The sequence below is a fragment of the Vanellus vanellus genome (genome assembly GCF_965231255.1).
Source record: "Vanellus vanellus genome assembly, chromosome: 20".
Lineage (NCBI taxonomy): Eukaryota > Metazoa > Chordata > Aves > Charadriiformes > Charadriidae > Vanellus > Vanellus vanellus.
Window position 1 is genome coordinate 7,778,057 of NC_138925.1, and position 23,370 is coordinate 7,801,426.

Consider the following 23,370-nt stretch of genomic DNA (forward strand, 5'->3'; position numbering starts at 1 on the left):
AAGTCGTGCTGCTGGTGTTTTCCTGGTCATTTCTTTCAACTCTCTTTTCTATCCTTTTTTGTTTCTGTTACCATTGTGTCTCTGGTAGCTGTTGCACGTATCCTGAATTTGAAATCAAGGGCTGGTACTGGAGTTTTGTAAAGACTTCTGGCCCAGTTCGCCCCCTCATACCCATGTTGTGGAATAAGTGTTTTGGATATTACGCAGATGTTTCTGTGCCTTGGAAATCATACTGGCTTGTGTATCCTTCCCATCTGTGCTAAAGCTGTGAGGATCCCCGTTTTAAATAAAGTACAGATTTATCTCCTCAGCCAGTCGGGCCTCTTCTGTAGCCAGGTCATTCTGTGGGGAAAATGTGATGTGTTGAGTGCCATCACATAATTGTGTGTTGTCTTATTAGGCGTGCTGAACATGCTGCTGACGATGCTGAGTGTGCTGCTGCTGATATTACCTGTCACCAACACCCCTTACATGGAAGAATTTTAGGGGCTGCTGTGCAGATCAATGGACGCGGACCCCTATGCCAGCATGCAGGTTGGGATGCGAGTAGTTCGTGGAGTGGACTGGAAGTGGGGCAGCCAGGACAGCGGTGAAGGGAACGTTGGGACTGTGGTTGAGATTGGTCGGACAGGCAGCCCAACCACTCCAGATAAGACTGTGGTCGTGCAGTGGGATCAAGGCAACAGAACCAATTATCGGACTGGATTCCAAGGGGCTTACGACCTTCTTCTGTATGATAACGCACAAATAGGTAAGTATAGCATGAACAAGAAGCACAAACACTGGTGCTGTAAACCTTTCTCCTTTAGCATATGTAACACCTGCCTTGCGTGCTAGCTGGAACGTTAACCCTTTTGCAACTGCCTGTGAACTGATGCTGAGCAGCAGTGTACGCTCAGTCAATTCATAGCAGTAAAATTTCTCTTTGCCTCTGTGCAAAAGCTTTGCTTTCCTCTGTCTTTTTTATCTGTGCGTCTAAGTTTTGCTGACTTTGTCATTTTGTTAGATTCTGGCATGACTTTTAGGATGAGACTCCCTTAAGCCAGGAAATTGATACGATAATATAATATTAAGTAATATGTGTAATATGAAGTATCATCTTCAATACATGCAGCGTATGTCATTTTTTTCTTCAAAATGTGCTGTTGTAGTTCTAAAAGCCTGGTTGGTCTGGTTTCTCTGGATTTTGTGTGAATCTTGTATTTCTTTACTTTTGTTTTCCTAGGTGTCCGTCACCCTAACATCATCTGTGACTGTTGCAAGAAGCATGGTATACGAGGAATGCGGTGGAAATGCAAAATGTGTTTTGACTATGACTTGTGCACGCAGTGTTACATGAACAACAAGCATGATCTGACTCACTCTTTCGAGCGCTATGAGACAGCCCACTCAGAACCGTAAGTGATGCTATAGGGGAAGTCCGGTTAACCATGTTTGGATTGATAGGTCACTATTCTATAGCAGTGGTCTCCAAAATGGGGTGTGTGCAAGGTGATCTATTGAGGTGCAGGAGTAAAATAGTAGAACTTAAGTAGTACATGTCTCTATAATTTATAAAGAAACAAATGTACATATACTGGGGGGTGCTCACAGTTTTTTTTTTACTGGGAGGGTTGTATGACCAAAAAAGTTTGGGGACCACTGTTCTGTAGAATAGTGTAAGGCTGGGTCTGGCCTTTTATGGAGCTGCTTGAAAAAAGGCAGCAAACAGAAAGCAGCAGAATTTTTCTGAAAAATTAAATCAAGGTGAAAATTCAAAACGTTTGTCTGCTCTGGCTTTTCTTTTCCCCTTCCCTCCCAGTTAAATAATTTCTTAGACATGCTTTGCTATTTGCTGTTCTCAGATAACTGAGTGACCACAAGGAGGCTGACGGGAATCTCACACTCCCAAATTGTTGATTTCTTCTCAGGGTCTGTACTATTCATTGAAGAACACCACCTTCTCGTTTACTCTGTACTCTGCCTCCGCACATTAGCGTTACTGGGAGTGACTGCTACACTATGTAACAGTATCCATAATTTTATGCTCATTCATAATGTGCCAAAACATGGAGGTCTGTTCTCCTGTCCTGAGAAAGAACTGAAAAATAGTCCCAACAGTAGTTTCATTTACGCCTCTGAAGGTGGGCATGAAGATGAATCTTGTAATCCTCTTGCCTTTAGGAAAAGTAATAGGAAATCAGCTCTTGTCTCTGTTGTTGATTTTAGTTTTGTTTTTTTTTTCTCCCCTTGAAAATATCACTGTGCATTGCATCTGTCCGTGGAACGAAAAGTATAATTACTTTGCTAAAGACAGCGGTGTCGGATTTGCAGCTGTTTTTCCTCCCATATGGGAAGCTTTTTCTGGAGTTGATTAGTATAGTTTTGCCATTGTGGCTGAGCCAGAATTCTGAGTGCTAGCAGAGGGATAGATGTTGCAGTCCAGAGATGTCCCCTCTGAGCTTTGAGGCTTGTGTTTATCCACCAGATTAGGATGTTTCTTGAGCTTGTGTTAATATGACAAGCCAGCCAGATCCTATTGTGAAATGAGCTTTGTGATTTCATATATATTTTAAAAAGCACATGTATATAAAAACAGACTTTTTTTTTTTCTCTCTCTCACTTTCTATGAATATTATAGTTAGCTGCAAGTAGTTTCTCAGAGGTGCCTGCTTGTGTCTTTTATTTGAGCTCTAGGTACGCTCTGCTGTTAAGTTACATAATCTTCCTCACATTTAAAGAAAAAAGAAAAAAAAAGTGGGCAACAATTACTATAAGAGGCTGCACTGTTGCAGAGCAGTCCAAATTTTCTGGCCTTTGTATGGGTTCTCCACGGCGCTGCACGGAGCTGCATTCTCTTGGGCAGCAGGCCGGTCTCTTGCCTTTCCTGACCCTCATCGGGAACACCCCAGAATGCTATCGTTTATCAAAAGGCAGATTGCTAGGCAATTTCTCCCCAGGACTCTTATCCTCTGCAGAACTTCCTTTTCTGAGGAATCTGAATGGTGAAAGATGTAAATAGAGCAATTTTTCCTTTCAAGGCTTGTATCTGACCTGGGTCCGGGCTGCTGTTTGAATTAGGCAGTAGAGTGCTTGCTGTCAGTGTGAAAAGAGAGCTTGGAAGGCTGCCGGTAAACTTGCCCGACCTCGTACTGTCCTTATGTGAGTTGTTTGACTTACACAAAACACTGCAGCACCGCTCTGGAATGTCACCGAAGCACTGGAGGGCTCTTTGGAGGTAGATGTCCACTAGAGCAGAACCTGATGTCTGATGATGCTTGCCTCTTAGTGGCTTTTTGGTTTGTTTGGTTTGGTTTTTTTCTTAAACTCCTTCACTTTTTTTTCTGTGAGTGTGGTTCATTCAGTGGTTAGATAAGATGTGATATAACTTAACTTTTTGTGAGTTGATAAAAAGAAGTCTAGACATAGACTGGAGTCTATGATACCAAGTCTTTTGTTAAAGTAGCAGTATTCTGATTTCCGATTTACATTACTTTGTGTTAGCAGAAGGAATGATCTTCCTAATACCAAGCAGCTTACTAAAAAAAAAAAAAAAAAGAAAAGGTGGGGGACTGACATCAGGGACACAGCGTGAGCCTGTCAGATGTGGCAATGGCTTCTGGAAGCCTTAATAAGGGGTAAAGGAAGAAGCAGCAGTAGTTGTAATTGGATAATATAACATCTTTCCTGCTGTTCCTACGTATTGAGTGTAGCCATGCTGAGGGATGGAGAGAAATTAGAAATCCCAGTTGTGGAAAGCTGCAGTTTTAAAGATGAGTGAAAGGTACATACTGTGATTCTTAAAAGTCACTAAGCTTTTGGAGAAAACAGGCTGTCAGAAACGCTTTTTGTTTCAGTCATTTGACTGAGTTGGATGGTAGAATACTGTACTACAACTGCAATGCATATGTGTTTTATGCAAGAGCTTTCATATAGGGAGCTGCCAAACGGAAACAGTTTTACTCAGAAATGTCTTGCAGTGCAGGGGCAGGAAGAAATGGGAACACCTTTGCTTTAGTGCAAATGTAATCCTATGATTTGTTGGTCTAGTGTCCTGTAGGTTGCTCTGTGTTAAGAATGAAATGTTCTGATTAAAAGAAAAAAAAAGTCAAAGCAGGGGCAGCGAGGTAGATCACCTTTAAACAATGCCATAGAGAGGATTTATTTGGAATAACTGAGGTCTGAGCTGTAAAGACATATTGCCTCAGGCAATGCAGCGTCCTTTTCGAGGAACAAAAATTGCATACTTATGAGTCACTAGTGCTATTGCTTAGATCACTCATCTCAGTTTTTTTGCTTAATAAAATAGAAGAGAAAACCTTTGGCAGTTCCTCAAGGACCAAAAAAACCCTGTGTACTTAAAAAGACGTGATAACTTCTGTGTGGATTTGGGTTTTCTTGAGGTTTTTTTGCTACCTGCTGTTGTTTGAATGGCTGTGAAACACAGGGTGAATATTCTTTAGAGATGAAGATTGTCTCACTTCCTTTCTCTGGCAGGGAATGGGTACCTTTGGTTCTTTACAGTGAGCCTCAAGCACAGTAGTGTGTTGCTTCAAGACCCTGGCAAAGTGCTGTGATGAGCCCACTGGAGTGTTAATTAGTCAGAAAGCTTATAAGGGGAGTGGATGGAGAGACAGCCTGCCAAATTTGACAGCATCCCATAATCTTGGTTTTGCATATTGAAGGAGGGGCTACTTCTATATCATGGTTGTAGTCCTTGGGTTACCATCAGTGAACCCAAATGTAGAACCATGGAATGCAGCTGTATTACGGCGCTGTCACATCAACTGTCTTTTTAACCAAAGATCGGGAGCTGGGAGTTTCCAGTCCTTCCCTGGTCTCTGTTCTTAGTCCGTTGCGAGAGAGCATTGCCATGCATCCAGTCTTACAACTGCTGCTGTTGCTGATCCTTTGACAGAGGAAGCTAAGGCCTCTGGCAGGACAATTTCTGAGGTCGCAGCGTGATGTCGTTGCGCAGCAAACAGCTACCACCCGCACTGCTGCGGCCGGACCCACCACGTGGCACCGGTGTAGCTAAACCAAGGGAAGGCCAACACATAACTGTTTGTAGCAGCTCACTAATCCTAGGATTTAAGAGGCCTTAAGCCCAGACAGACACTGCAGAGGGTTTTCCCTTCCCAATCAGTTTTCTAAAGAGGCTTTGAAGACACCTTTACCTGAAGGCTATTTTAGGTCTTAAATGACCTGAGTTTGAACCTCTGGTGGCAGGAAGTACTGATTTTTTATTTATTTATTTATTTTGCCATTTGAAGTAATCTCTTCCTGACATCTGTCAATTGCTGGTATTTGTTATTGGTCTTGTTTGGTTTGAACTTTATGGCTGTTTTGGGAGAGGCTCTCGTACTGAGTTTGAAACGATGGACAGCTCAATTTCACTGAAGACGTCTTTACAATCATGTATCCATTTGCTGAATAAGGCTTAGTAATTGGAAGATAAGTCAGTGTCTGTAAGCAGGATAGCAAAGCGAAACTCATCAGGTTTATGTTAGGGCTGGAATAGTCAGGCACACTCTGGTGAGTTCTGCAAATAAGCAAGTCTGAGATGATCTTCGTCTCATACAAAATATTAATAGTATTATATTCAAGTGCAAAAGCAGCAATGGCATTTTGCATGCATCACCTTCTCAGGGATGATGCTATGTTAAATTTCAGTAGGGGATGTGGTGCATTTTACCCAGGCTGTTTTCTAGACTTCACTCACCAATAAATCACAACCTTAACAATTTTTTAAAGTCCTTTTTTCTTCCTGGAGAACAATGGAGTTGGAGGAGCCATCAAATTACACAGGGAAATGTTTTGTATAATCAATCATAAGAAATACAAATATTTTTCTTACGTTGTGTTTTATACTGCAGTCAAAACAGAGTTTGCAGTTATTTTCAGCCATAATTCTTAAACCAGCTCCCTCTAGTCGAGTTACCAGTTGGATTTCTAAATCGGACACATTACAAGAACAAGTGCATGCTATCGTTTAGGTATGCATGTGCAATGCAGACTCATTCAAGGCAGCTTTAATAATCCACCCTTCCATCTGTGACTGCTTATACTGTAAGCCTGAACTAATATAGCAGCTGAGTGACAACGGCTGCCCGTTTGATTACTAGGCAATAAAGGGGATGCGGGTTTGTTTACTGTGGTAACTTCTTCAAGGTGTGCTTTTTATGCAATGCCAGTTTAAGCTGCTAGTCTAAGAAATTTTGATGAGTAACATTTTGAATCAAATCTGACTCTTGTGTGATAATGTGTTTGTTTCCTAACTTTTTTTAAATGCTCATTAATTATTAATGATTTAGTAATATGAATTTATTTATGAATTTATTCTGTTAATGAATGAGTATAATTTTACTTTAAAGGAAGAACCCAACACCGATTTACTGGATAAACTACCTAACTGTGCCTCAAAGAAACACGTACATTTCAGAAGACTAAGGCATATCCCCACACTAGGATTTCCCTTACTTAATTTGAAATATTCTGTTTGGTTTGTGAAATAGGGATTACATTTCAGTCTTATCTTTATCTTTTCTGGAATTACATGATCAAAATTGTAAGCAGAGAAATCTTCACTAAAACGTGTTTTGAGCTAAGAGTCACGTTTAAAGGATGGTAACAAGACATTTCTTTTCACATGCTCACCAGTGCTTCTGTATCATTCTCTGTACAATATTCTCCCATTAAAGGATGCGTATGGACAACTCTGAGAGCACGGTTGAGAAAACCTTCTGTCTGCAGTACAGTGTCGAGTCTTAGGTGTGCACACACATTTTAGTTCACATTTAGTAGCCTTGGTCTGAAATCTTTTGGCTTTCCAAAATCAAGTCTGATATGAGTTAGCTTTGGAGGTTAGCAAAAAAGACAGCAAGTGTTTAGCCTAACTCAGACCGCGGTCTGAGTTATGAACATACAGCTGGTTTTGTGAAGAACAAGGCAAGGAAGGGTAGGATTGACAATAGAAATTCTTGGTAAAGGCAGTTCCTGAAATAGGTTTCTGTGATCCTGATCCCTCACTTACTGGTGTCCTTGTCTTAGTCTGGCTCATGCTTGAGCAATCAGCATCCGCCTGCCATCTGTCAGAATTTCCTTCCTTTATCCTTTGCTGGAAGTGCTTCAGTAAAAGCTTTGCTAGGGAGGATTAGAGAATCTAGAATTTCTTGCATCATTGAGGTTGGTTTTATCTGTAGTTTCTGTAAGAACTTTGTGTTGGCTTTTCTTGAGGTGTAGCCTGTGCAGATCTTTATACGTCCCAGGAGGTGTGTGGTTTCGTATCCACTGTGAGCTGAGATTTTAGATTACAGCTGTGCCTCTCTGAAGAGATTAACACAGCATTTATGTCCTGCTACCTTGCAGGGTGACCATCCCTCTGCTTTTCAGTCCCATGTGTTGTGCTTGTTTCTTCAGATAACTATTTTCTGTAGTGGAGAAGACTGTCTTGCAAAATATCTTAGCTGTGCCTGGTAGGAAGGGGCTCTGACTTCTGCAGGACTTCAGATCGCTACTGTAAATTAAAAGCAGCTTCTGTTTAAACTTCTTCAAGTCAGTTGTTTTGGGTCTCAGATCTTTCTGTAAAGCATAGATGATGCAATTTTTCTAGCTCTCGGGAGCACAGCTCCCAGTGATGTGAAAGGCTATGGAAGCACCCCAGTGGAATTTGAGCGCAGGCAGAATATCCACAGGGGGGTGGTTCCCAGCATGCTGAAGAGAGACATAGCTTCGTTCTGTACCGTACATGTTCCCAAGTGTTTTCTGAACTCTATAGTAATTTAATATCATTGGAATTTGTAGGGCAGAAATGTCTGCAGACTTTGGCTGTCATAATTAAAATTGTTATTAAAGGCAATATTGCAGTGATTAAATTTATCCCTAGGGTATTTTTGCAACACACTAATAACTTTGGTTGTTATCCAGTATTTGGAGGAAAACATCTCAAATTAGATTAAAACCTAAGATGTATTGGCTCAGGACATCTGGTTCTCGCATCATTCTTCAGTGTTGCTGGTCGGCAGTGTGGTTCAAGACAAGGTCAAAATTTTTATGAGGCCAGGGAAAGAAGGCAGTTATGGTGGGTTGCATCCAGCATTTAAATAGAATGGGAGATGGAGTTTCTTACACTTCTTTCTTCTTTAAGGAAGCTCAGCTTTCTGAACTGGTCAGCTTTCTTCTCCTGGTCTCTAGCCACAAATTTCACTGAAAGTGACAGGTTAATGTGAGAGCTGTTGAGATGGGAAATGACTGCTGTTATATGATTATACAAAAAGGGAAATTATGCTAGGAATATAATGAATGGTGGTCATTTTTCTGTTTAAACATCTTGCTTAAGCTTAGCTTGGTGCTCTGCTATCACTGAAAATCTTTGCATTGAAACCCCTTCCTCGGGTGAGTAGAGTTTGGAGGACAGAAGTATATTTTTATCACTGTCTTAGGGCTTGGACAAAACATCTTTGATAAATTGTTAGAAAAGGATTCGGCAAAATACAGTGAAAACAGCATGTTTCAGATGTAGTACACAAATCCATGCTGGTTTTTGAAGCCAGTCTATAGTGCATGACACGGTGCAATAAAATGACTGCTGCCAAGTGTTTTCTTTTAGCTGAGCTTTTTCCTAGCCCTCTTCCATTGTCTTCTCTTTCATAACAACTGCCGGCCTTGATGGTGTTTAAAACGGACAAAATCTTAACCGTTCTAAAAAAGGCCTTGTTCTTCCTCCTGTTGATAATGAACATTCAATGATTAGAAGAACCTGTGTAAATAATCTCTCCCTCTTTTTAAACACATTAGATTGTAAAGCACAGGTGGGAGATCTGTTAACAAGTTAAGAAAGGTAAAAGACTTAGGCTTTTGATGGATAAGTAAACAGTAAGTTCAAGCATAAGCTTTTTATCCTTCTGAGTCTCCACCTTCTCTCTCTAGGTATTAGATGGAAAATAAATACAGCATTCTGAGGTCAGCCCTACCCCGAGTAGGCTTCCCCTCCCCCTGTGGAACAGCTGCTGAACTTGGTTTTGCTCTGTCTGGTCCGGCAGTTGCCAAGAGCCTGTCGGGAGGAGGCGCGCAATTACGGGTATGGGTTGTGGCATCTTTGCCGTCACCTAGAAAAGTGGATTGTACCCTGGGTGTGCAACACAAAGAGGTCCGGAAGGACTTCGGTGGTTTGGTATCTCATGAGAAAGCTTTCTGCTAGGGAACAGAGACTTAGGAACAGCACGCACAAAACCAGCAGAGAAGCTGCTGTAGCGTTATGGGAATTGGAAGCTGCTTTAACAGGACATCAGACCCTCTGTTTACTATCACGTAGGTATTTTTTTTTTTTTCTTTTTTCTTAAGATGGATCAGTGTGTATGCCTGTGATGCGGATTCTGTGTTATCCTGGAAACAGTCTAGCCACAACACGGTGGGTCTAATCTGCTCTGCTTTTCAGCAAGCGAGCTAGGCTGTGTGCTCTGCAGCTTAGGTTATGAAATGTGCTGAACTTCTTATGACTTTGAGCTAGGAGACTGCCTGAGCCATTAATGCTTTTGTGCAGTGTACACCCTAGTAATGTCCATAAGCATTGCCTTAAACTTACCAATGGGACTCAAGGGCAGCTGAAAGTTAATTTTCACTCCCTCTGAAGTGATGTCAGACTTTAAGGAGAAAGTGACTTCTCCAGACTCCTCTCTACCCTCTCCCCCTCACCCCTTAACCCCTACTCCCCCCTCCCCTGAGGCTCTGTTTTAAAGATACATTTTAATTGTGTGAGACTTGCAATAATTGACTTGGGTGTTCTCCTGTGGGAACCATGTGGATTGTAAGTGGCACGGCTGGCAGTGAAAACTAACATGCCCTCCTGCTATAATGTTTGGGATCGCTTGATGGTATTTGTAGCAGGGCTTCCCCTGCTCTGTGTAGGCAGTGGGGGGAAGTTGCTAAAGCCAGATTTTGATGACTGGTTCGTAGATGTTGTACTTTATGCTGTAGAATGCTGGTAAATACTTGTGTTAAAAAATATTAATTTGCACGCATTCACAGTAATCATACTTGGCCCTCAGTGGGCTTCCTTACCCTAATATAGTTTGAGATTTGTGCATCTCATAGAGCATGTGGGGAATTTCTTCTTTGGAGCTACTAGATTTTATTTTTGAACTACATGGCCCCCTCCAGGCTCTTAAAGTTCTGAAAGAAGGATGATCTTTTTTCCTTCATGGCTAAGCATGCTTTGTGTGAGTGAGTGAATGTAATCGTTTTGAATCTTTGTGTTTATATATGTTCAGCTTCCTGAGTCAGCAAGATGACATTCGGGTATCTAAGAAGATCAGAGAGAGACCCCAGCACAGCCCTGATGCATGCGTGTAGATATGTGTGTGTCTGCACAGACTGTCACTGAAGTGTGCCTGTTCCTTGTGCTCACATAGCAGCCTCTATTCCCAATTATCTCCATCCCACAGTTGAGGGAAACACAGTACTTTTTTAAAGCTTGTTATGGGTCTCACAATTTTTGATAATGTTTCAAGATAAACCTGGGCCTTCTTTAGTCCAGTGTATTATTCACTAGTTGTCTTTCTGTCATCAGTGGAACGGTGCCTAAGTATTGTGACCTTCCTGGGGAGACCAGCTTTTAGGATCAAAGACTCTGTTCAACTATTTTGTTGTTTTCTCTCACTTCTTACATGCTCTTCAGAACTCAAGCCATGTTTTTCTGTATGTAAGCATTGTAAACTTGGTCCTCATGTGACAGACCTCGGTTGGAACAGAGCTTTATAAAGTGTGAATAGTAACAATAAATTAATTTGTTTTCTCTTATTTTGTTTTCCAGAGTTCTAGTGAGTCCTCGACAAAATTTGACTCGCATCACATTAAAAGGGACTTTCCAGGGAGCTAAAGTAGTCCGTGGCCCAGACTGGGAGTGGGGTAACCAGGATGGTAAGCTTCTTTTGAGACGTCCTGTAGAACACCATTCATTTTTTTTTTTCCCCTTTTTTTTTTCTTTTTGCCAAATTGCTAGTTGAAAATGCATGTGCCGAGCAGTAGCTTCTCAGGGAGCTGTTCAGATGGTGCAGGTTGCCGTTCCTTACATTGTTAAATATCATTTGTTTTCTTGTATTTGTTTAAAAACATCTGTGACATAAACTGTATGCATTCATTCAGGGTGTGGGAGGGAAGTTTTGCTGCTCCTGTTCCAGGATGGTTCCAATGAATTTTCACATCTATGAAAAATCTTGTATAGAACTATAAATGTACACCATGTTACAAGAAATTAGACACCCATCTTTTCCTGAAAGAGTTTCCATTCACAGTGGGAATAAGGTTTGTCTGCTACTGTACTTTGTGTACAGTAGTCCTTTTTCCATTGGAGTTCTTTGGAATATCCTTATTTGGACACTTTTAAGAACAGTGAAGAGAAATTATCTGTAAGTACTGTTTCACATGGAGCACTAATGAAGAAGCATTAATAGTGGTATGAATTGTAACTTCAGGCTGAAAATGCAAAGGGAGAAAAATGCCTTTTATATAGCGGCTCTTGGGTTATAATGTCTGTGTCTAATTCACTGATATAAATTTCTGTGTAGTGCTACAGGGTTAAGGAAACTTCACTGTCCATTTCTATTCCAGAGCCTTGTACAGACTGTAATGTTTACAGCTTCTTTTTTCCCTTAATTATTAAGTTTAAAGTCTGTAGGTTTTCAGTGTTGACTCTACCATTTATTGCATCTCTGGGTTCAGTGGAGGACATGGATACTTGCAGGGTCTGAGAGCAAAAGAAGCTTATGCTCAGTACAGCTTATCCATCCTTTTGAGATCAGATCAACATTTACATGTCTGAGACTTGTGTTGCTTACAATGGTTGTGACCTGAAAGCAGTTACATGTGCACGACAAGCGAGAAGAAACATAAGGCCGGCCACTCTAATGAGAACCGCCTTGTCTTTGATGAAGCTGCCCCCATCCACAGCCTTTTGCTCCTCTGAACTTAGCTTCCTGGTAGCACTAACACATCAACTCAATTTCCATTTAAGGAGGTAACATATAAGTAGTGGTAATAAATAACCTTGCAAACTCTTTAATAGGGTCCTGGTAAGTTTATGTATTGATCATGTGGTCTTGTGTGCCTGGTAAGGGCAGTAGCGGCTAGTTGAGAAATTGCTTTTATTTGCCTGTGTCTTTTTAGTATTTCTGCTGCCTGAGCCCTTTGCAGAAATGAGCATTGACTGCAAAATTTGCCTATTGACCAAACTTTTCTCTGCTGTGGTCAGGATGGGCCGTGGCAGCTCTTCAGTCACTTCAGCCTTTTCGTTGAATTCATATTTTTCCTTACCACCATTTCTTAGAGTCCAAACTCCACGGAAGTGAAAGCTGTTGCACTCCTCAGAGAAAAGTATCTGAACAGGGAGAGGAGGTTAAGTTCTTTTGTCACTGATGCTAAGCACTAATTCGAGGCCAGCGATACCTACCAGGTTTCTTACAGACTGAAAGAGCAGAGAGAGGACAGCAACCTGCTACAACCTGTCTCCACAGTAATAATATAGTCAAAGGAACACAGTGTTGATGCAACTGTGTTCCCATACTTGAACGTTGGTACTGTCGGAGGCTCTCCTTTCCTGTGGTCAGCAACTGCATATTGGATGTAGCCTCCTTTTCTAAGAGCTGTCATCCTGATTAATTTTGGACTGGACAGTTGTTTATGGTTATCTGCAGAAAGAAAGATGAAAATTACTGTTAGCTGCCCTATTGCTAGGATCTGGGTTCTAGCCTGGAAGGCTTTTTTAGGCATAGCTGTGCAGGTTACATCACAGAAATTCTTTTGTTAACTTAAATTGTATTTTTGTGGATAATATCATGTGGGTGGAGTGCTGATCTGGTAACTGGCTGCAGTGTGAATTGTGTACAGAACTGGGATCCATCTGCCATTTCTCAGAAGAGATTTTAAAGGCATACAGGATTTTTAAAAATACTTTTCTTCCAGTAAAAATCGAGAGATATTGTGACTTTCTGATTCTCAGACCAGCCCTCTAAAGGGGTGTTCTTGTTATTGATAGAACTGACAATAAAGCCCACTAGTTTGTCTGTATTATGCTTTTTAGATAGATACAGGGTTAGATGAGGACGTTAACTGCTTTAAGCCGTTAATTTCCTAGACTTTGCAGGCAATTAAAAGCTCACTGTCCACCCGGTGAGACAGACGGATGTTGCTGTCCCCGTTTGGGAAAGCACTGGACCAGTGCTGGGACTCGCCCAAGTTCATGCAGTGACTTGGCAGCAGAGTGAAGTAGGGAATCTGCAAAATCTGACTGCATATCACCAGGTTCAGGGTTGATAGACTGTTTCCTCTTGGATGAGAGTAAGTCCCACGTGCCCAGCCAGATTTACCTTCTCACAAATATATCCTCCTGTTCTGGATTGTTTCAGTAGTACTCCTCCTTGCTTGAGCAGGTGAAGAGAAGTAGCAGAACAAACTTGACTTGATGTTCTTCCACCTGGCCGGTGTTGGGGAGGGATTAAAGATCTTGGGTGGATTTTCCGACGCTGCTGTGTTTTTATCTTGCCACAGTGTGGTGCCATGACACTGTGTGTTGCCTAGCTGTGTCGTGTTTCTGTACCCCAGGAGGAATGGCTGCTTCTACACAGAATTCAACTTTTCTGTATTCGTATTCCAAAGTAAACGGCTGGCTGGCTTTCAGCAAGTTTAATGTAGAGATTCTCTCCTAGGTGTTCAAACTGAGTTGTCTCATGGTTTAATTTCCCTAATTAAAAGGTGACTGAGATTTCTTTTGCCTTCTGCAGATCAAGGTGAGTCATGCAAGCTGTGAGGAAGTTGTATGAGCTGCCACATAATTTATTGTTTTTTTGGTGTGATTTCCTTCTTTCACGTGTATGAAGAACACTTGACTGGCGGGCACTGCTTCAGGCAGCAGTATGCTGACGGGGAAGCAGACCTGTATGCCTCTGTTCAGCATGTGAAGCTGAGATAGAGCCCCACAGCAGTCCTTCCTGGCAGCAACCTCTGTCAGAATGTCACCTGCCCCAGCTACTGACTTTTGGCTGTGTGCATGCTCCTCTGTGGTGAATAGTTGGAGAACAGACACGTTTTTTCCTTGATTTTTTACTTAGTTGAGATAAAAATGGCATTAAACTACATCTCAGTAAACATTCCAGTGTCAGGTGAGTTTCTGTATATTGCTCTCAGTGAAAATGCAAGCTGGATGCTTTTTTACCCCTCTTTTTCCACCAGGTGGTGAAGGTAAAATTGGACGTGTGGTTGATATTCGTGGCTGGGATGTAGAGACCGGACGCAGTGTGGCCAGCGTCACGTGGTCTGATGGTACCACAAACGTCTACAGAGTTGGACACAAGGGAAAAGTGGACCTGAAATGTACTGTGGAGGCATCTGGTGGCTATTACTACAAAGAACATCTCCCAAAATTAGGTGTGTAGAGACAAGTTGAGAAGTTCTGATTCACGCTGCCATTTCCTGACACTAAAACCATTTTGGTTGGAAGACAGAAAATCAGCAGGTGTTTTTATAAATTTCCCACATAATGTGTACCATTTAAAAAAAGTGGTCCGTGTGTGAACATATTGCTTTATTTCAGAGTGATTAGTAAAGTAGTTTGGCCTTTCGGTGGTAAGATTGTGTAAGACCATCAGATGCCCACAGCTGTACCCCAAGAAGGGATCTTCTGCCAAGGCAACTTCTTGCTGCTGTAAATGCCTGACATTCCCTTGGGTGTGGCTGCATCTGTCAGCAGAGAATTCAACCCAGTGTTGGTTTTGTTAATCCGAAGTTTTTCATTCTTCATACAGGCAGTGGTCCAACTGGTGTTCACTGTGCTTTTAGAGAGCAAATATTGCTCTGGTGGACCAAAAACTGTGTTGAAGGGGAGTGTGACAAAAAGGAGATTTCTGAGAATAGAGCTGCCAAATACTTGCCCAACAGGGAGATGAAAAAAAGTAATGGAAAAAGGTGATGTCTATATTGGCAACTTGCTGCAATCCACCTTTCCTCTTAACTCTAACGAAACCAAGGAAACTACTTGTGGTTTTGGACTTGCAGCATTTTTTACTAAGGTATAATTTAGTTGTATTTTTTAAAATGAGGTGTAGGGGCCATCTTTTGCTCCCCTGAAGTAAAACCGAGAGGTCTGTTCTTGAATTTGCAAGCAGCCAAATCAGGTCTTTCTCATTCGTTTCTCTTCCTGAGCAGCTTGGCAAGAGCACGAGGGAAGGGAAGGGTTGGATGGGGAGCTTATTTCCAGGGATATGGCCTCTCACTACACAGGAAGGCTAGGAGGGAAAAGCATTCGACAAAGCAAGCTTTGTGGCTGCCTGTGGAAGAGAACTTATTTTAAGTACTGTGTGGGTGCGTCTGCTGAACAACAGTTCTGGGTGACTGAATTGCTAAGAACATCTACTGATGGCTGACATGACATGAGAGGCATCATTCAAAGGCATTCCCCGTTGGGAAGGGACAAAATTGTTTCTTGTTAGAACTACCCCATGTTTAACCCATAACGATATCCAGTTAGAGCTAAGTCATCTTGAGATCTCCGCATAGTGCTGCTCCATAGAGTGTGTAGGGCATTCTCCACCATAGAAAAAGGGGTTTACACCATTCTGCCCCGATTAAGCCTATGTTAATTTGTAACCCTTGTTACAAAGCCAAATGAGATACAAAATTATTGCATCCTGCATGTATGTGGGTGGTGTCATTCTTCTCTTTAGGAAAACCAGCTGAACTGCAGAGGAAAGAAAGCACGGACAGGCATCCATTTCAGCATGGGGACAAAGTGAAATGCCTGCTGGACATTGACATCTTGCGGGAGATGCAGGAGGGCCATGGTGGCTGGAATCCTAAAATGGCTGAGGTATGCTTCTGCTTGCTCCTATTCTCTCGGTAATGTATCAATCACTATCTCAGACTACAGAAGTAGGCCACTGGCTAGGAAGTTACCAGAACATCTTTGTGTAACATGTTACCTTCTCTATTTATATTGTGTTGATGGAATCACAAATACCAATTCTTTAGTGATAGGGCACTGTAGTCAGATTTCTTTTTAGGCTCAGACAAATTGGCGTTGTATGAGAATTGTCTTGTGGAGCCCTGCATAATTTATAAGAGTCTACAATGGGTCAAAAGGGTTGTTTAAAGGTCTTGGAAGCCAGTGCAAAAACCTGATGGATGATTTGTTTGTTTTTAAATGACCTGTGGATCTTTTCCTTGGACTTCTGGATCCATTCCCCGTTTGGCTGCTTTTGTACTGTGCATTACTATTAATGAAAGTTATGTGTTTTGTCAACACTGGGCTCTGTCCCTGGCCAGGGCTAAAATTTCTCAGCCCACATGATGTTCTTGGAGCTTAGCCTGTTGTCTTGTCTTTAGTTTGAAGAGCTATCAGTCACCCGTTGTCTAAAAAAACCTCAGATAGTAGAGGAAGTAAAGATAGAAATGGCACCTATTACTGTAGTCTGGCATCTCAGGGGGCCATCACGGAAGTAAATCTCCAGGGAACTGTGAAGATTTGTGTGGGCTTACATTCAGATGGAATGATAGCAGCTAAATGAATAAATTTGCCATATAAATTAAAAGGTCTGTGCTTTTTATTTCTTCTTAAGTCAACTTTTTTGGCTTTTAATAGTCTACAGATATTGCCCAAAATAGATTAAATTACCTTCACATATTGAAGAAGGCAGTATTGCTGTTGTGCAGTAGACTTATTGCAAGACAAAATCACATTTTTATACTCACCATTACAGTAATAAGACCTGTCCCTGAGCCAGTAATAGAAATTTGTATAAAAGTGGCTTTTTGAGAGGAAGGGAAGCATATAGCCACAAGTCTGATGAGGAACGACTGAGGGACCTGGGGGTGTTCAGCCTGGGGAAGAGGAGGCCCAGGGGAGACCTTATCACCCTCTACAACTACCTGAAAGGAGGGTGTAGAGAGGTGGGGGCTGACCTCTTCTCCCCGGTGACAAATGATAGGACGAGAGGAAATGGGTTCAAGTTAAGTCAGGGGAGGTTTAGATTGGATATTAGGAAAAAAATTTTCACTGAAAGGGTTATCAAACATTGGAAGAGGCTGCCCAGGGAGGGGGTGGATTTGCCATCCCTGGAGGTGTTTAAAGAAAGGGTGGATGTGGTACTTGGGGACATGGTTTAGAAGTGGTTTTGTCAGGGTAAGTTAATGGCTGGACTTGATGATCTTAAAGGTCCCTTCCAACCTCAGCGATCCTATGATTCTAAGTGACCCAAATGCCTGCTACACTTGAGTCAGTAAACCGAATAACCTGCAGGTCTGGTTCTGAGACAGCTGTCTGAAGCCTTGGTATATGAAGCAGTGCTATAAAATTATAAAGATAAGTTATATATGTATCCTAGCCCAACCTGCCCTGTAGGTGAGTGGTCTTTTTGAAATCAGACTTTAAAGTGTCAAGACAAACTATGTCATTTCAGTTTCAATGTGGAAATCTATTAGCTGAGCATTGATGTCTTTTTTTTTTTTTTTTTTTAGCCTGGCTGGCAGGGAGTTGCTGTCTTCTGCCATGAACTTTAGGAAGGCTGTCAGTGGAGCCATTAATTTTTTTATTCTAGTTAAGGCCTTCATCGCCAAAGCTATATTTTTTTGAATGTTGCTGTGTAGCTAACATAGTCTGCTAGGTTGTTAAACCTCTGCACTTCTGAATTCCTGTTGTTGGTGAATGCAGGTGTGGAGAGGGCTATTAAACAGGGAAACAGTAACTTCCTCTCATCTCAGAAGTTGGTAGGTTTTGTCTTCTTCAAAACTATCAGCTGCTCAGGACCTTCCAGAATCAACGGTTATAGAATACTGCATTCCACAACTATACTTTGTTTTCTGTAGTCTCCTCTACCACACCTGCTTTTTTTTCTCATGGAGCATGCCTTGCTGGTACTATACTGCAGAACAATGTTGTAATCTTTGCCCACCTTTGTCATTTGGAAAGAGAAGGACAATTTGTGCTGCTTTTTCAAGGATTTTCACGCTTTGTATTCCTATCACCCTACATTAGAGGAGCTTCTTAAGCAGCCTTTCCCTCCTTTTTCAGAAGAACAATGATTGCATCTCATTTAAAGCTGGTTTGGGAGCACTGTTAGTCTATGAATTGGAAATGGTGGGTAATTTAACCATCTATGCCTTGAATGCCTGCTTATCCCACTATTAAGCAATGTGATTTATTTAGGGGGTTTCCCCTACTTTTTTTTTTTTCCCCTATCAAAAGTTCATTGGCCAGACAGGGACTGTGCACAGAATCACGGACAGAGGGGACGTGAGGGTCCAGTTCAACAGTGAAACCCGCTGGACTTTCCATCCTGGAGCTCTGACTAAGGTAGGTGCTGACAGGTGAGCTTGGCCAGAACTAGAAATGCTGCAGGGAATAGCTGTGAATTTAGCCTGCTGTGTTAGGACACAATATGTCTCAAGCAAATGCTGAAGAAATATACTGCTATTCTAAACACAGTAGTTCTAGGCAGAGTTTCCTGCAAGCCATCCGAGCTAAGACAGACGGTTGCAAACAGTGGGAGTTGGACTACTAGGCTGTCCGGTTGTATGAACCTTTGCATTTTAAATGTTATAAGTTCTTAAGGTAAATTCCGTTTCTTAATTTCAGCTTTTTTGATAAGAGTGCTAACAGTAGACCTACTGCTCATCCTTCTGCAGCTACCTTTCATCTGTGATGAACCTTCTTCCACATCATTACCATTTGATTTTGCTTTCTTCCTTGTTCTTGTGTCTTCATGTTATTTTCCTTTTTGCATCTTTCTTTGTGTCTCTTCTCTCTGATTCTTCTGGATTACCCGAGTCTTTAATCCAGCTGTTTGAATTTTGTGTCTGCATTTCTAAAGCTTTTAGCTCTGGCCTTCGCCAGAGGTTTGAGGACTTGAAATGTGGATGGTTAGAAACAGGTATAGAAGGAACTGCTGGAAGACTACAAAATTCTGAGAGAGCTGAACGAGGTCACAATGCTAAAAACTCCAATACCAATGGAAAATGCAGTGTCAGACTGTTTTGTGCAGAATTAGTCTGCTTTGAAAAGTGTGTTTTGACAGTGCGCCCTTCTTAACTCAGTGAGCAGAGGGAGCATCTGGCAAATTACCAGTACAGATAAACTCTGATTTCCCTTTCCCGTTTTAAATAACAAACAGATTTAACTTCCTTATTAAAGTGAATTAAAATCTCCTGTGCCAAGTCAGGTATAGTGAGTAGATGGACCAAGGAAAGTTCCATGTGTACTTTATACTGGTATTAATTATAAATGGTTTGAAGAAGAAAGAAAAGAAAAATGTTCCGTCCCAAATTATTTCCCTACTTAAATGTGCACTTGGCTTAAAACAGAAATTCCCCAGCCCTCAGACTATGTTTATTTTGAAATGCAGCGATTACAGATTTCTTGGTAGCCATACTTATGTTTTGTACTGCCTTGGGTTTTGAGTCAATGGGCTTCTTGGTTGGTTGGGTTTTCTGAGGGTGGGGGCGGAGGGGCTAATAACTTTTTTTTTTTTTTCCTCCCCCCCGGCTTCATCCCCCAAAAGCTTATGACTTTCTTTTTCTTGTAGCTCAACACCTTTTGGGTTGGTGATGTTGTCCGGGTGATAGATGATATGGAAACAGTGAAGCGATTCCAACCTGGTCATGGGGAGTGGACAGATGAAATGGCACCTGTGAGTGCGCGCCAGTTCCAGGACAGTCCAGTAACTTCCTGAGTTTTTCCCAAGCAATTAGTAATAGTGACTGAGCTTGCATTGTCCTCCAGTATTCCTGCTGGTCTGTGACAGCGCAGACCTTTCTGGGACTGCTGAGGCCTTGCAAAATAAATGTTGCCTAGTGCTATTGGCTATCGGTAATACAATCTTATTGCAGCACCTAAAGCAAAGCGGGTAGATTGGGAATCTGACAAAGGATTTGGCTACCAGTAACTCAGATAAGGGGTTTCACTAACCAAAGTAAACCAGTCCTCTTACACCCACCCTAATTCTCTGGAACGAGGCAGGAAAGTGTCCAAGTGGAAAAATGGTCTGATCAGACCAGTAGGGCTAAAAAGCAGGGTACAGGTGTCCTCCGGGAGCAATTAAATGCACAGAGGAAACCTTTCCTAGTCCCGATTTTATCAATCCTCTCAGGGTTCTTCACACCATGTTTTGTTGTTTCACCACCTTCCTCTCCAGACTTTTGTAATGTGTCTGGGAACCCCTTCTTATGTAAAACCAGTAATAGAGAAACTGCTGAGAGCCCTCTGGTGTCCTTGAAGTGGGAGCTGTCTGCGAGTGTGTCACTGTTCAGTGCTTCTTTTCACACAGCAGGAGTGCCGCCTGCAAAACCACTCTTAGAAGCATTGCATTGGTTCTGAGAAGCAAAGCATGCTGCATCTTACCTTTTAAAAAGCATTTCTCTCTTTCCGTTGCAGACCCTAGGGCACATCGGCAAAGTGATCAAAGTCTATGGGGATGGAGATTTGCGAGTGTCGGTTGGAGGGCAGTCCTGGACGTTTAACCCAGCTTGCCTGACAGCCTATCAGAGAGATGAGGAAGCAAACCTCATGACAACGGAGAATGCAAAGGAATCAAAAAGTGAGATAGTGAGAATAGAGATGTCTGATCTGTCAGGGATTGTGAAATGGTTGCTCTGGTGTAACAACAGCAACGCTTTTCGGACAACAGCAACGCTTTTCGGACAGTGTTAAACTCCAGCTGCCTGTTCTTCCCTGGATGGAGCTGAAAAACCAAGCTGTGCCTTAAGTGGGGAAGCAAAGCTGGTCTTAACAGAAAAATACAGAATTTAGGACTCAAAAATGCTAACCGTAACGCTGCCCTAGGTTCAGTGTGTGCTTCTGCCTTGATCTGTCTCAATTTCCTGTTCCATCTTGCTGTGTTTCCTCTCAGAGGATACTAATTCCTGAATGCTTGTGAAATATTCCCAGGTCCTTGTGTGAAAGTGTTGTCAAATCAACGACTGTTTTGCCCAGTGCACCCCGAAGTTGAATTTGGGATCATGCGATGTGTAGAGGGGATTTTGTCTGTTTTGCACATCCGCTCATAAAATTTTTTGTAGCCTCACCGTACTTATTTCCTTTAGATGTCTGGATCATGGGGGAGAGAGGACAGACCTGCCGGGGTTTTTGTTTTGCTATGTAGATGGGTCTTCAATTGTTTGCTCAAGTTAGACTTCAGGGAGAACTTGCATACAAGCCCAAGCTTTTCAACTTTGCTCTGTCTGGAGAACTGTAACACCTCTGTCCTCTCAAGTGCTCAAAAGTCTGTAATTAGAGAGCCCACCTGAAAGGATCTGTATTTCTTACCTGCAGCATCCTTTCTAAAACCATGCATTCCTCTTCAGATTATTTGCCTTTTAGTAGTGATTTTTCTGTGTTGGTCTTCTGTAGCATGGTCTCATGTCTTTTGGGTTCTTAAAATATCAGGCTTGTAAAGCAAAAGTTCTCTTTAAGCCACAAATTTGTAAAGCCCTTTGTGCAAGCTAAATATTAGAGGAACAGCAGGCCCATACTGTGGTTATACAGCTGTACGCTGTACGCATGTATACACGTGCTCTTTGCCCCTCTTAACCTGTGGCTGTTTCTCATTCCTACCAGGTACTTTGATTACTGTATTGGAGAAACTGCTGTCCCAGAAGACAGAGTCAGAGCATGCAGGGTGCCTGGTCATTTGTGCAGCACTCAACAACGCAGCTAAAGTTCGGGAGCTCCTTCAGAAGTACCCAGACAAGGCAAGTTTTGAAGACATCCTGAATGATTACTTTTTGTTGCTGCTCTTTAAAATACTGTCATAAAATTTTGTAATCAAGTAGAGAAAAGGATGGGAGAAAAAGAAGAGATTTTTCAGACCTTGTATTAGCTCCTAACTGATGGAAAAATGTTTTGCTGCAATTCAGGATTAAATTTGTATGTTAAATGTGTATATTTTATGGCTCCAGTTTGTGGCATTAAACCTGAACCAGAGTTAAGTCCTTACAGTATGTTTCCAAAGTTAGCTTTTCCCAGATTTCAGGTATGGCGCTGTACCTATAGAACTAGGGGGAGAGGTATTTGTCTATATGAAAACAGTAGTAAGATATCCAAGTACCTAGCCTCTGTTTGAAAAGAAAGCCATGGGTTGTGTCTGGCTGAATGTGTCTGTCCTTAGATGACCTTGCGAAATGGAATTGTTGGAATCGGGAAAGAGACAAGCTGCCCAGATCCTGATGCCGTGCCGTGTCTGTGCAGTGTCTTATCTCCTGTCTGACTGGAGCAGAGAACTGGGCTTGACTTGTTGCTGAACAATTTATGTACTTGCAGAGTGCCAAACTATTAGGATCACATCTACTCACATCACTGCTCTTTCAAGCTGCCAGTTTGAAGGTTCAAGCTCCTTTGGTGAGGGGTACAGGGTTTATAAACAGGTTAAAAAAGGAGAACCAAAGTATTTCAGCAGCGTCCTTGGAAAGCATTGGTCACAAAACAGAGATTTTTGTTGAGGCTGTGTCTGCATGGCTGCCAGGAGCACCTAGATGTGTGAACCAGGAAGACTAGGATCACTTCTGAAGGAACCCCTGTGAGGCTGATTTAGTGGCTAGTTGTCTGGTATTTATTACAGTTCTTTATTTACAAAGTTAATGGGACCTCTGGAGATGGGAGGAATAGGCAAATACCTGCAATTGTTGAATTTATCCCAAATAAGAAAGTGCCAAGAGTAGGGAATCCCTTATGGTATTAGTTATTTTTATTAGATTTCTATTTTTATCCTGTATTCTATTTCTATTCTAATATTTATATTAATAAATTAGTTATTTCTATTAGAGTGTTATATACAGCAAGAGGAGCCTGGTTTTGAGGCTCACTTAGTAGTGCAAATTGGAATTGCTTGCGAAGGACTTTCCAGCTTATCAGCATTGTCTTTCTTGCATAAATGGAAGAATAACACAGTGGCCTCTAATGCCTCCTTGCCTAAATGACTCACCAATCATTTTGAGTGAATTAAGGGAAGTCTTGCCTGTTCTGCTTTCCTGACTGCTGCATAGAACCAGCTTCAGGGAAAAAAAACTTTTTCTTTGCCAGTCTGCTGAGGTTTTGCTAGCTCCTTCATCTCTTCTCCTTAGCATCCCACTGATTTCAGTAGCTTCTTTACCTTTTTTTTTCCCCTTGCCTCTCATACAGCCTGTCTTTGTTCTTCAGTCCCTTTAATTCTCACTCTCATTGCAGCACTTCAACACTGTGATATTCCCTCCAGCCATTGTGCCCAGTAAAGTACCTGGAGTAACGTAGAACAATGGGGACTTGGCACCTTCAAAGCCCTATGCAAAGCTAATTAGATTTCCTCACACATTTTCCTATTGGGAAAGGAATTGCTGGCAGAGATGTCAAGCAGTATTCTGCTTGCAGGCGTAGAGGGA

General features: G+C 42.0%; 1 protein-coding gene across 1 annotated transcript in view; it reads left to right on the plus strand.

Moving 5' to 3' along the window:
- The window catches only part of LOC309680090 (E3 ubiquitin-protein ligase MIB2-like), a 71,363-nt gene that overhangs the window by 15,884 nt on the left and 32,109 nt on the right, over positions 1-23,370 (plus strand). Inside the window, 9 exon segments of the mRNA XM_082493593.1 lie at positions 401-751; positions 1,226-1,397; positions 10,790-10,896; positions 14,203-14,397; positions 15,693-15,835; positions 18,209-18,316; positions 19,545-19,649; positions 20,393-20,555; positions 21,575-21,708. Coding sequence (XP_082349719.1) covers positions 505-751; positions 1,226-1,397; positions 10,790-10,896; positions 14,203-14,397; positions 15,693-15,835; positions 18,209-18,316; positions 19,545-19,649; positions 20,393-20,555; positions 21,575-21,708 — 1,374 coding nt within the window. The 5' untranslated portion in view covers positions 401-504.